Source organism: Somniosus microcephalus, chromosome 13 (genome assembly GCF_052327205.1).
Source record: "Somniosus microcephalus isolate GS21.2 chromosome 13, FLI_Smic_1.0, whole genome shotgun sequence".
In the NCBI taxonomy this organism is placed as follows: Eukaryota; Metazoa; Chordata; class Chondrichthyes; order Squaliformes; family Somniosidae; genus Somniosus; species Somniosus microcephalus.
The window spans coordinates 181,549,106-181,561,882 of record NC_140999.1 but is presented as its reverse complement, the minus strand read 5'-3'; the positions used below and the strand labels follow the sequence as shown (position 1 = coordinate 181,561,882).

Below are 12,777 nucleotides of genomic sequence, written 5' to 3'. Positions count from 1 at the left end.
TCACTGTCTCACAAAACGAATGGCCATTTGGGCACAGCACTGTTAGGTTGCCACCATATATGGAAATGTACCACAGCATAAGTCACTGCCTCCAGGAGTGGAAAAGAACATTTTGCTGGGGTGGGGGCCTTCGAGGAGATGTTTTTAAAAAAAAAACAGATAAAATTTTTAAAGGAAAAGCGTGCCTTTTTGATCTTCCAAGTACAGGTATTGATCATCACCAAAAGGGTAAGCACCAAATCCAAATGTGTCTGATTCCTTCTGTCAGGTTCTCCTTTAAAAAGTGGGAAGGAGGCAGACTGGGTTAGACACTGACCTTTAACCCCCCCCCCCCCCCCGAGGACCTGGGTCTAAATCTAGTCCAGACAGTTGGGATTAAAAGTCTGTCTGCTGGCTGTAAGGGTTGTCATGAATCTTATCATGACTCATGAAGTAACACTGGGCGGCCAGCTGGTGGCGCTGTCCAAGGAGGATAAATACTCGGGCGTGGGCCCAGCTTGCTCAGGATGTTTCTGTAACCAGGAACTAGTGATGTAACTAGAATCTCATGGTTTTGAAACAGTTGATTAAAGCCTTGTTTTATACTCAAACCAAGTGCTCAGTAGTCTTTTTACATCAAGAGTATCTGTGTGAAATGAGATGAAGCAGGCTCCATCCACTTTCTAATTTGATTGAAGGCCCACCGCACCAAAACCGTCCCTAATTCAGCACTGAGCAGATACCCAGCTGTTACTCTCCGCACCCCTCCCAGACACGGGATGGAAGATCGGTCAGGTGGTTGATCCGCTTCCCTCTCGTGCGTACCGCAGTCGCTGGTTAACGGCCGTGGAGTGGGAACAGCTCATCCCTTAGCTGGGAAGTGGCGATCCTATCAAATTCATGTACAGCACAGAAGGAGGCCATATGTCGCGTCGTGCCTGTGGCGGCTCTCTGAAAGAGCTATCCAATTAGTCCCGTTGCCCATGTGTGCTGAAGTTTTTTCCTGTTCATATGTTTATCCACTTTTTAAAAGCTGCTATGAATTCTGCTTCCACCACAGGTTATAGATTGCCCTACCAGAACCAAACCGTGTGAAAGATAAAAATTACATTTCTCACTCAGGCCGGAGGATGTGGCGGATTGGGATATGGAAAATGTCACACAAGGGATTGTTGTCCTACGAGTGATGCTAAGGCACATTGTTGGGAAGAGTAGAGGGAGTGTTAATCTGTATCCAACTGTTCTACATGTGAGCAGGAGTGCTTGGTGACGGTGATGACACTGGATTACATGGAATTACAAAGTATTTGCAGCACAGAAACAGGCCATTCAGCCCAACAGGTCCATGCCGGTGTTTATGCTCCACACGAACCTCCGCCCACCTCTCTTGATCTAACCCTATCAACAAATCCTTCTATTCCTTTCTCCCTCACATGCTTATCTAGCTTCCCCTTAAATGCATCTATGTTATTCACCTCAACCACTCCATGTGATAGCGAGTTCCACATTCTCACCACTCTCTGGGTAAAGAAGTTTCTAGGTACATAGGAACAGGAGGAGGCCATTCAGCCCCTTGAGCCTGTTCCGCCATTCAATGAGATCATGGCTGATCTGTGACTTAACTCCATATACCCGCCTTTGGCCCATATCCCTTAATACCTTTGGTTAACAAAAAGCTATCAGTCTCCGATTTAAAATTAACAATTGATCTAGCTTCAATTGACATTTGCGGAAGAGAGTTCCAAACTTCTACCACCCTTTGTGTGCAGAAGTGTTACCTAATTTCACACCTGAAAGGTCTGGCTCTAATTTTTAGACTATGCCCTAGTCCTAGAATCCCCAACCAGCGGAAATAGTATCTCTCTATCGACCCTATCTGTTCCCCTTAATATCTTGAAAATTCCCTATTGGATTTATTTGTGACTATCTTCCTGAAATGGAAAATGTTTCAGTTCCCAGCATGAAGATCATTCACCTTGAGAACAAAATTCATATAAATAATTTTTTTTAAAGTGAGGGAAGCAAAATAAAAAGTAAAAACACGAGGCTTGTGTCGTGTGTGGTAATCTCTGGGTTAGCCCCAGTGAGTGCAATGTCCATTCTCGAGTTCACACAATCAGTGTAGGCCCAGGATATTCCAAAGGGAAGCTTTGCGCTAGCAGTGATGCAGGTATCCTGTTTCCTTTCAGGACAGTAGTGCGGAGAGCAAGTGTGACGGACCGAAATAATTTGTACAGGAAGGAATGCGAGCAGGAAGCGATTATCTGGCAGCAGATGGGGCGGAAGGAAATGGAGAAGGAAATCCCAAGCAGCGATGGAGAAGACAAGGAATCATCCAAAGACAAGGAGAATGTGACCCCGGTAAAGATTTAGACTAAAATATTCACCTGTCAGAGGTGCTGTCTTTCAGGATGAGACGTTAAACTGAGGCCCTGTCTGCCCGCTCAGGTAGCTGCGGCTGCTATTCCCGGCAGGTCTACCACTGCCCCACCCACGCCTTGGGTTAAAATGGCAGATCGGGCCCTGATGACATCACCGGAGCCTGATCTGCGTATTTAAAGAGGACCCAACCAGTTTGAAGGGGGAGGCCTTGCCGACTGCAACTTAAAGCAACAGTTGGCCATAGAAAGAAGTGGATAAATCCCTCGCTCTATTTTAATTTCCCCTCCCCCCCCCCTCCCCTCGGTTTCCGCCAGGCAGGGGGAGTTCAAATCGACCCTCAAATATGTGTGTGAAAGAGAACTAAATTCATATAAATACATTTAACAAATTCAGATCTGTTGTGCACAGTCCCAGGCTGCTGACTGACATCTGAATCAGCCAGCCCACTTACAGTACGATAGCAAAATACTGCGGCTGCTGGAAATTCAAAATAACAACAGAAAACGCTGGAAAAACTCAGCAGGCCAGGCAACATCCGTGGAGAGAGAAACAGAGTCAACGTTTCAGGTCGAAACCCTGCGTCAGGACTGAAAAAACACAGGAAATGAAACCGATTAAAAGGCCAGTTTGGGGGCTGGGAAATGGGGATGAAAGAACAAAAGAGAAGTGAAGAGACATTAAGAGGTATTCAAAACCAGACGAGATGGTGGTGGGACTAGTGGAGACAAAAGACGGCTCTAGATTAGGTGTGAAATGCGTTGGCAGAATGAGAGACAGCTGCCATGTGGGAGAGGAAAAAAAGGGGGAAGGGCACAAAACAAAGGTGTGGATAAAAAAAGTGTATGGTGACAAACAAAAATCAGTAATGAGCTCCCCCAAACAACTCGGCGTCGAGTGTGGTGTTGAGACCTCCAGATGGAGAAATGTCCGAGGTTTGATCTCCAGTCTGTGCTGAGTAGCTGAGCCCAAGCAAGTACAGTGCCCCCGGACTAAGGAAGAGGGGGGCGGGGGGGAAACGTCACTCTGGGTTAACAAAGATTTGACAGTGAGGGGCAGCATTACTTTTTTGAGGGGGAGTTCAGAAGTCTTGTGGCACCATTTGAAATTCAACCTTATGTTCAGTTTATATGCTCCATCAGGCTTTGAATTGGTGGGTGAGTATTGGTCTATGCGAAATAACAACAGAAAATGCTGGAAAAACTCAGCAGGCCAGGCAACATCCGTGGAGAGAAATTAGAGTCGACGTTTCGGGTCGAAACCCTTTTTCAAACTGGAAAGGAAATAAAATAGATCGAAGGCAGGGCTGCGATAGAACAAAAGAAGTAAAAGAAGTAAAAGAGACATTAAGAGGTATTCAAAACCAGACGAGATGGTAATAGGACAGTGGAGACAAAAGATGGCAAGATTAGGTGTGAAGTGTACTGGCAGGATGAGAGACAGCTGTCTTGCCGTCTTTTGTCTCCACTGTCCTATTACCATTTTGTCTGGTTTTGAATACCTCTTAATGTCTCTTTTACTTCTTTTGTTCTATCGCAGCCCTGCCTTCGGTCTATTTTATTTCCTTTCCAGTTTAAAAAAGGGTTTCGACCCGAAACGTCACTGTAATTTCTCTCCATGGATGTTGCCTGGCCTGCTGAGTTTTTCCAGCATTTTCTGTTATTTCGGATTTCCAGCATCTGCAGTATTTTGCTATCGTATTGGTCTATGTGATGTGGTTCTTAGCCATGCCACTAGGTGGCAAGCAACCACAAGACAAACCAATGTGAAGAAGCTCAGTTAATACTGAATTTCATTAACCGTGTCACTTAGAAAAAACATCCACAATACGAACTCTAATGGAACATGTAACACCCTGATTGCACTGCACTTGGGTGTGAATTTCATAGGGGGCCACCTGAATCCTGAACTGTTCCCACCCAATACAAAACAAAATCCACACCGTTTCCCCTCTCTTTAGTCGGCCTTTTGTTTGTTTTTCATTGGGTCTCTCTGCACCAAGTACTGTTCCCCTACTGAATGGAGTAGGGATGGGGGTGGAGGTTCTCAAAACCTCTGATGCGTTTGGAATACCAACCAGACCTGAAAAAGATGGCGATGCTCAATAAATCAGTGGAACCACAAGCTGATGGAACTGGCCAGTGACCACAACAGAGGGGCTCCGAAGAAAAGAAATGTCAGATCTGCAAGAGATTTCTGCAGCACGATAACAAGAGCAATTTCTCCCTGTACCATATGGAAGTACGGCATAGAAATGTCCTTTAAAATGGAAAAATTCTAGGGCGCACCTTTCATAGAAACATAGAAGATAGGAGCAGGAGTAGGCCATTCGGCCCCTCGAGCCTGCTCCGCCATTCAATGCAATCATGGCTGATCATCCAAATTCAGTACCCGGTCCCTGCTTTCTCCCCATACCCCTTGATCCCTTTAGCCTTAAGAAATATATCCAACTCCTTCTTGAATATATTTAATGTATTGGCCTCCACTGCCTTCTGTGGTAGAGAATTCCACAGGTTCACCACTCTCTGGGTGAAGAAATTCCTCCTCATCTCTGTCCTAAATGGCTTACCCCTTATCCTTAGACTGTGACCCCTGGTCCTGGATTCCCCGACCATCGGGAACATCCTTCCAGCATCTAGTCTGTCCAGTCCTGTCAGAATTTTATAAGTTTCAATGAGATCCCCTCTCATTCTTCTAAACTCCAGCGAGTACAAGCCCAATTGACCCAATATCTCCTCATACGTCATTCCTGCCATCCCAGGTATCAGCCTGGTGAATCTTCACTGAACTCCTTCCATGGCAAGAACATCCTTCCTCAGATAAGGTGACCAAAACTGCACACAATACTCAAGATGTGGTCTCACCAAGGCCCTGTAAAACTGCAGCAAGACATCCTTGTTCCTGTACTCAAACCCTCTCGCTACGAAGGCCAACATGCCATTTGCCTTCTTAACCGCCTGCTGCACCTGCATGCTTACCTTCAGTGACTGGTGCACAAGGACACCCAGGTCTCGTTGCAGTTCCCCTTCTCCCAATCTATTGCCATTCAGATAATAATCTGCCTTCCTGTTTTTGCCACCAAAGTGGATAACCTCGCATTTATCCACGTTATATTGCATCTGCCATGCTTCTGCCCAATCACCCAACCTGTCCAAATCATCCTGGAGTTTCTCGGCATCCTCCTCACAGCACACACGCCCACCCAGCTTTGTGTCGTCTACAAATTTGGATATATTACATCTAGTTCCCTTGTCTAGATCATTAATATATATTGTGAATAGCTGGGGCCCAAGGACCGATCCCTGCGGTACCCCACTAGTCACTGCCTGCCACTCGGAAAAAGACCCGTTTATTCCAACTCTTTGCTTTCTGTCTGCCAACCAGTTCTCTATCCAAGTCAATACCTTGCCCCCAATCCCATGTGCCTTAACTTTACACGCTAATCTCTTATGCGGGACTTTATCGAAAGCCTTCTGAAAGTCCAAATACACCACATCCACTGGTTCTCCCTTATCTATTTTACCAGTTACATCCTCAAAAAATTCCAGTACGATTTACCTTTTGTAAATCCATGTTGACTTTGTCCGATCCTGTCACTGTTTTCCAAGTGCTCTGCTACTACATCTTTTATAATGGACCCTAGCATTTTCCCCACTACCGATGTCAGGCTTACCGGTCTGTAATTCCCCGTTTTCTCTCTACCACCTTTTTTGAATAGTGGGGTAACATTAGCTACCCTCCAATCCATGGGTACTGTTCCAGATTCCATTGAATGCTGGAAGATGATCAGCAAAGCATCAACTATTTCTAGGACCACTTCCTTAAGTACCCTAGGATGTAGATTATCAGGCCCTGGGGATTTATCGGCCTTCAATCCCATCAATTTCCCTAACACCATTTCCCTACAAATACTGATTTCTTTCAGTTCCTCCCTTTCATCAGACCCTATGTTCCCGGACATCTCTGGAAGGTTACTTGTGTCCTCCTTTGTGAAGACAGAACCAAAATATGTATTTAATTGGTCAACCATTTCTTTGTTCCCCATTATAAATTCCCCTGATTCTGACTGCAAGGGACCTACGCTTGACTTCACCAATCTTTTTCTCTTCACATATCTATAAAACCTTTTACAAGTCAGTTTTTATGTTCCCTGCAAGCTTACTCTCATATTCTATTTTCCCTTTCTTAATTAATCCCTTTGTTCCTCCTTTGTTGAATCCTAAACTGCTCCCAATCCTCAGTTTTACTGCTTTTTCTGGCCAATTTATATGTCCTCTCCTTGGATCTTATGCTATCCCTAATTTCCCTTGTTAGCCACAGTTGAGTCACCTTTTTTGTTTTATTTTTATGCCAAACTGAGATGAACAAATTCTGTAGTTCATCCATGCGGTCTTTGAATGTTTGCCATTGCCTATCCACCGTCAACCCTTTGAGTGACATTCCCCAATCAATCCTACCCAACTCACGCCTCAGACCATCGTAGTTTCCTTTATTTAATTTCAATAGACGTTTCCCCTCTAATCACGTGAACGACCCTGACTGTCAAAATCTTGTGTTCCTCTGACTGTGTCCTCTGAGGAGACACTACAGATCTGTTCTGCACAGTCCCAGGCTGCTGACTGGCATCTGAATCAGCCAGCTGACCTACGGTGTACTCTTTTGGTATGGACCATAAACAAATAAACTGTAACTTAAAAAAACATTGAAGAAACACTTAACAACTTAAATTAAAATTCTATTTCCCGGGGTGATGATGCGCTCCAGTCCCCGCGGCGCCCACCGGTCACGGAAGGCCTCGAGCGTGCCGGCGGACAACGCGTGCTCCATCTCCAGGGCCACCCAGGCACGAACGTGGCCGCAGAAGAGAGCCAGGGCAGTTGAGACGAACGACCCCCTCGACCGCCCGCTGCCTGGACCGGTTGATGGCCACTTTGGCCAGGCACCAGGAGCAGACCCACGAGGAGGTCCCCCCGATCTGCCCGCTCCCCCCCCACTCCCCGCACCGGGTGACCGAAGATCAGGAGCATGGGACTGAAGTGCAGCCAAAAATCGATGAGCAGCCCGAGTGTAAGGTGACAAACAAAAAACCACTAATGAGCTCCCCCAAACAACTCAGTGTCTCGTGTGGAGTCATCCTGGGTTCTTGTTCCTGCACTGCCACCTATTGGATGGGGGTTAGGCTGCACATGCCTCTCCATAGTTACATAGCTCATTGATAATAACCACAAAGACTCGCACATGAAGAACAGACAGCATTAGTCAGCACTTTGAGAGGAGGGAAAAATATCATAGGATGATACAGCACAGAAGGAGGCCTTTCGGCCCATTGTGCCTGTGCCGGCTCTTTGAAAGAGTTGTTCAATTAGTCCCACTCCCCTGCTCTTTCCCCATAGCCCTGCAAATTTTTCCTTTTCAAGCCTATATCTAATTCCCTTTTGAAAATTACCATTGAATCTGCTTCCACCACCCTTTCTGGCAGTGCGCTCCAGATTGTAACAACTCACCGCATAAAAAATATCCTCCTCGTCTCCATCAAGTGATAATGGTATGGAAATCATTTTTTTTTTTTGAGTTCTAGTTTTTGTAGGTAATAAAAAGTAGTCATTTCCTTGCCTGTTTTAAATGCAGAATTTGTCATCCATCTCCCAAAAGAGCGTGATGGAACAAGGAAAAGCTACGGAAAAGTCGGCAGACACCGGTGGAACGAGCGGTCCTCCAGCCTCAACTCCAGCTTCCCAGCAGTCTTCTTCCAACGCTGACTCCTTGAGAACATCCAGCACTGCGGAAAGAGCGAATGGCCAGGTTCTCCTCGACGACTGCGACCCCGCCCCGTCGCCGCAGCTAAGCAGAGACGGGAGCTGCCAGACGCTGTCGGAGCTGAAGCGGCAGCGAGCGGCCGCCAAGCTGAAGAAGCAGATGTCGCAGGAAGCTTCTCTGGCCAACGGCCTGGGGAGCATCTTGGAAAGTGACCAGCTCCAGCCAAAGAGCTCCCCGGTGGGCTCAAGGACGTCGGAGGTCAGCTCCAATGGGAACTCGCTCTACCACGCTCAGTTCAGTGGGGACCCTCCGCTGTTGAAACTTAAGGCGCCATTGGAGGAGCCAGGGACAAAGGGACAGGGCTGCTGTAGGATTGTGTGATGAAAGAGCAAGAAACTGGAGAGCAAAGCATTCTGTTACAAGTTGCAGTTGTGCCGGAGATGGCAGCCAGGAGGATAACATTTTTGTTGGCAGCTGCTACATTGAAGTGCTAACGTGAGGATGTTAATTTAAGCACTATTTTAAGTCATTGGCCATTGCATTCACTGTGTAACTTTATGGAGTTCTTTATTCTGCAAGGTAAAAGTGAATGACTGTGTAATTGTCTGGAGTTCCTAACTACCCAGTAGGGTAAGGGTTACTCACTGTTTTACTGTACAGAGTTCTTGATCCTTCTCGGTAATGGTTAAAGGGACTGTGGCCTAGAAATTGAGTTTTGGCGCAGCCAGGGCTTTAGCGCCGGAAGTTAGTGCCGGAGCTAAGTCGCGCTGGTCGGGCCCAAAATTCAATAGTTCTGCGCCCAAACGGCTGCCGGCGCTGCTGAGAGCTGTTTGCGCCTGAAAACTGGCGCAACGCGCTGAATTTCGGCGCTATTCCGGCGCCCGCTGCAGTGCGGCAGGTTCGGGAAGTGCAGGCCTCCTCCTTCCCTTAAGGAGGAGCTGCCTGCACCCGGCCGCGGCCCGCGAAAATCTTTTTAAAAATGAGCCCGGCACCTCGGACAAGTGCCGGGCTTGCTTCTGTTCCGGGGGGGGGGGGGGGGGAAGTCCGGGGAGGGAGCTGCGGCCAGGCGGCTGGCGGGAAAGCGGCCGGCCGCCGCGGGGCCTTTAATGCGCCGGCGCAAAGTCATGTAAGACTCTGTTGCCAGAGTCTTAGTTGCGGCTGCCACGGGCGAGGCGGCCGCAACTGAATTTCGGCGCTGGGGCCCGTCGGCATGGCAACCAGGACGCTGCGCACACCGATGACGTCATCGGTGCCGGCGCAGCGCTACCGGTCTACCGCGGCGGAAGGGCCCCAGGCAATTTCGGCGCCGGCGCCAATTGCAGCGCTAGGCCCTCTAGCGCCGCAAAATCGGCGCTAAGGGCACTGAATTTCTAGCCCAATGTCTCTTACTCTTTCATGCTTCAGGATTTAATGTAAGGTTAATCCACTGTTAGCCAATCGAGTGCCCATTCAGCACTCACACCTTCTCTAACCAGTTTGTGAAAATAACTGTCAATTTTGTACGGTTTATTTTTAAGTAGAATCTGAGCCATACGCGCAGCAACAGGTTTAATAATGCTGTGTGTTTTTTTTGGAGTGAACGAACATTGTAAGCTTGTCCTATTTAAGATTCCCAAAGCATCAATGCTACTCCTGTCCTCAAAGGACTACATTACTCTCTCCTGGAACTCGTAGGGACAAATGGTTCATTATGGAAGTTGGGGATGGTTAGGGTGATTGTGTTGGGTAGAGGAAGAGGAATGGGAACAACGCTTTCCCATCTGTAACTGTGAGATATCGAGTACTTCCAAGTCAGTGGTCACAGACACGTGCCTTGCTTTAATGCAGTAGCCAGCCTCAGCCCCCGCCTCGCTGAAGCTATTCTTCTTATGCTGAATAGCTCTTCCCTTTCCCCACGTGCACGTTTATCTCTACAGAAACTGAGGGCACTTCTGTGCTTCGGTCAGGAGCTGTGCGAGAGCCAGGCTTTTCTTCAAACTAATTTCTCTTGGGGGCAGGGGGAGGGGGGGCCCTGTCCTGCCAAATTGCCCCCAGCTCCATGGGGTGAGGAAGGATGGCATTCTGTGTAAGCTTGAACAAGAAACTGAATTGTAGCATCATGCGGATTGGCAGTCGTCGCAACTGAATATTTGCGTGATCTTTCAGGATTGCCAAAAGGGGCAACGTCTCACTGGGTTATAACTCCAGCACTCAAAGCTCAAAACCTAGGCCAACACATCTGCTGGTGTCCTGGCTAACGCTTAACCCTCAGCTAGTAATTTAACCCTCAGCCAGTACCACCAAAACAGATTAGCTGGTCAGTCATCTCATTGCTTGTTTGTAGGACCTTTGCAGGGTGCAAATCGGCTGCTGCATTAGCCTACAAAGCAACAGTGTCTGCACCTCTGCAGTAATTCATCAGCTGTAAAGCACTTTGGCCGGTTCTGAGGATGCGACAGGTGCTATATAAATGTAAGTTTGTTCTGTCCATTTTTTTTTCTTCCAGGAACTGATTCCACCTCTCCCAGAGTGGGGACGTTCCCCCTTTTAAAGGTGGCAGCCAAATCCACAGTGAGCCAAGAATGTTTCTTCCTCTATATTCTTGAGGGCTCTCCTCCAACAATTACCTCCCCTCCCCTGACGTCACGGGCTCATGCTTGTGTACAGATCCACAGTTTCCAGCCCCTTCCAACACCCTGGTCCAAGTTGTCATTTGGCGAGTGTGAGTGTCGGCGGGTGTGAGTTTAACGGAGAATCGGGGTCGTTTTAACTTTTGCCTGGCGGGGGCAGAAACTTAACGTAAACTGGGATCAAACCTGGAACCATCCTGGTGTGCATAGCTCAGCAACTACATTTCCTACATTACACCACTGAATGGAAAGGAAATTTGGGACGGGTGAAGAACGGGCGGCCGATCCCCAACCGCTCATTTTTGCGGCCCCCCCGCCCCCGCCAAAAGTTGAAGTTACTCCAATGAATTTGGGTACACAGTATACGAAAGAAAAGAGAAGTGTCCGGCAGTGCTGAAAGGGTTAACGGAACCCGGGTTGATGAACCGTGTAGCTGAAAGGGAAGGAAAGCGAGGTCCAGCTCTGTGAATTGTCTGTGAAACTATCCTTTATTCAGACAGATTTCTTTTTTCACAGTGAGCTGGTTCTTCGTTCGAACTGTCCCTGATCCACAGCAGGAGATGCCGAGGCCTGTGGCTGTCGTCCCACTGGGCTCGACAGCCTCCAGTATCCCACTCAAATGCCCATACTGCGTGCACGAGCCTGCAGGCTTATCCGGCCGTGGGAGGCATCACAGCAGGCCCTCGCACGACATTGTTACACACGTGGATTATCCAGCAGGGATCGCTGGCTTAGAAGTGGAAACTCTAAAAGATTCTACCCCCGCCCCACCCCACCCCTATCCCTGTGGCACTGAGATCAATTGTAGCACCGCCATCCCCACACTTAAGTGAGATCAGCTAACTTAACACAAACTGGAATCATTCTTGGCTCAGCAACTATATTTCCTCCATTACAACAGTGACTACACTGGTTGTAAAACTTGCTCGCTCCTTTCTTTCTTTTCTTTCTCTTTATGTTTTTTTTTCTCTTTTCAACTCACTGGCTACATTCACTGAAGCATTGGAGGAGCAGCTTTTCCTACTTAAAGGTCCATGATTGTCATTTTGGGGAGAGGTATTATGGTAATAACTTGGGACCACTGAAGCTATAATCAGTGTGAACACAGCGTCTGCGTGGACTGCAAGTCTGCAGTGTTGTTTTCAACAGCACTGCGTTTGAGGTGTTTTTAACAATAATATCTAACGGGAGCTTTTTTTTAAAAATAGATTGCAGTGCTTTAACCTCTTCAAATTTGAGGTTACTCATAAAACTGTGGTGAACTGCTGTCCTAGTGGATGCTGTCAAGCAGACTGTCAATGAGGAATTGTTGGCTTGCAACTCCCTAACTCCTGACAGAAGTGCCTTCATTAGACAATTATGGCGCTGCAGATTCTGTCAGTATGGGTAGCTGCCTGGCTCTGGCTATGGCTAAGTAAGTGCTCAGTATGGGCACTAACCAGCTGGTTGCTGTTCTATAGTGTATGGGGTTCATTGACGCATGGGCCGAAAGGACCCATGCCCAGGGGCCTCCACCAAATATGGGGGCCCCGCCAGGGGGTGATGAGCTGTGGACCAACAGGTAGCCCGCCTGTTACAACCTGAGGACCAACAGGTAGCCCGCCTGTTACAACCTGAGGAGCTCGGCCTCTCTGCTCTCGATCCAAGTGGACCAAGAAGCCGCCCGTCAACGCCTGTGAGTCACAGCACTGGAAAGCAGCAGCCCAGCCCTCTCCTTCGGGATAGGTTTTACTGGATCGTGGGGTGTGGCGGGTGGGCGTTGGTTGTGTAAAGGGTGCGGAGGAACCCTGAATGTTCTTTGTCCCAGGCCCCCCCAAAAATTCTTAATTTGGCTCTGGGGGTGCGGTTAATTGTTACAGCACTAATGTCCAGTTGGAGCCCTATTTCAATTCCCCACTCCCCTCGGCAATCAGTCAGTTGCCCGCCGAGTGGGGGGGGATGCTGAGTGAAGGAGGTGATGGATCCAAGGGGCCGGGGCAGGGGCAATCAGAGCGGAGGGTCACACCTGGGCAGTCCATAGTGTTTCCTGGTCAGTTATAGGGGACATCTGGGA

General features: G+C 48.1%; 1 protein-coding gene across 2 annotated transcripts in view; it reads left to right on the top strand.

Moving 5' to 3' along the window:
- The window catches only part of LOC147108835 (protein phosphatase 1 regulatory inhibitor subunit 16B-like), a 155,084-nt gene extending 145,978 nt beyond the window's left edge, over positions 1 to 9,106 (top strand). Inside the window, exons 10-11 of one of the 2 annotated variants that reach the window (XM_086005727.1) lie at positions 2,169 to 2,340; positions 8,011 to 9,106. In XM_086005727.1, coding sequence (XP_085861853.1) covers positions 2,169 to 2,340; positions 8,011 to 8,496 — 658 coding nt within the window. In that variant the 3' untranslated portion in view covers positions 8,497 to 9,106. Of the gene's footprint in view, positions 1 to 2,168; positions 2,341 to 7,986 lie in introns of both variants that reach the window. The other variant, XM_086005726.1, reaches the window with a different exon arrangement.
- Positions 9,107 to 12,777: the final 3,671 nt, after the last annotated feature.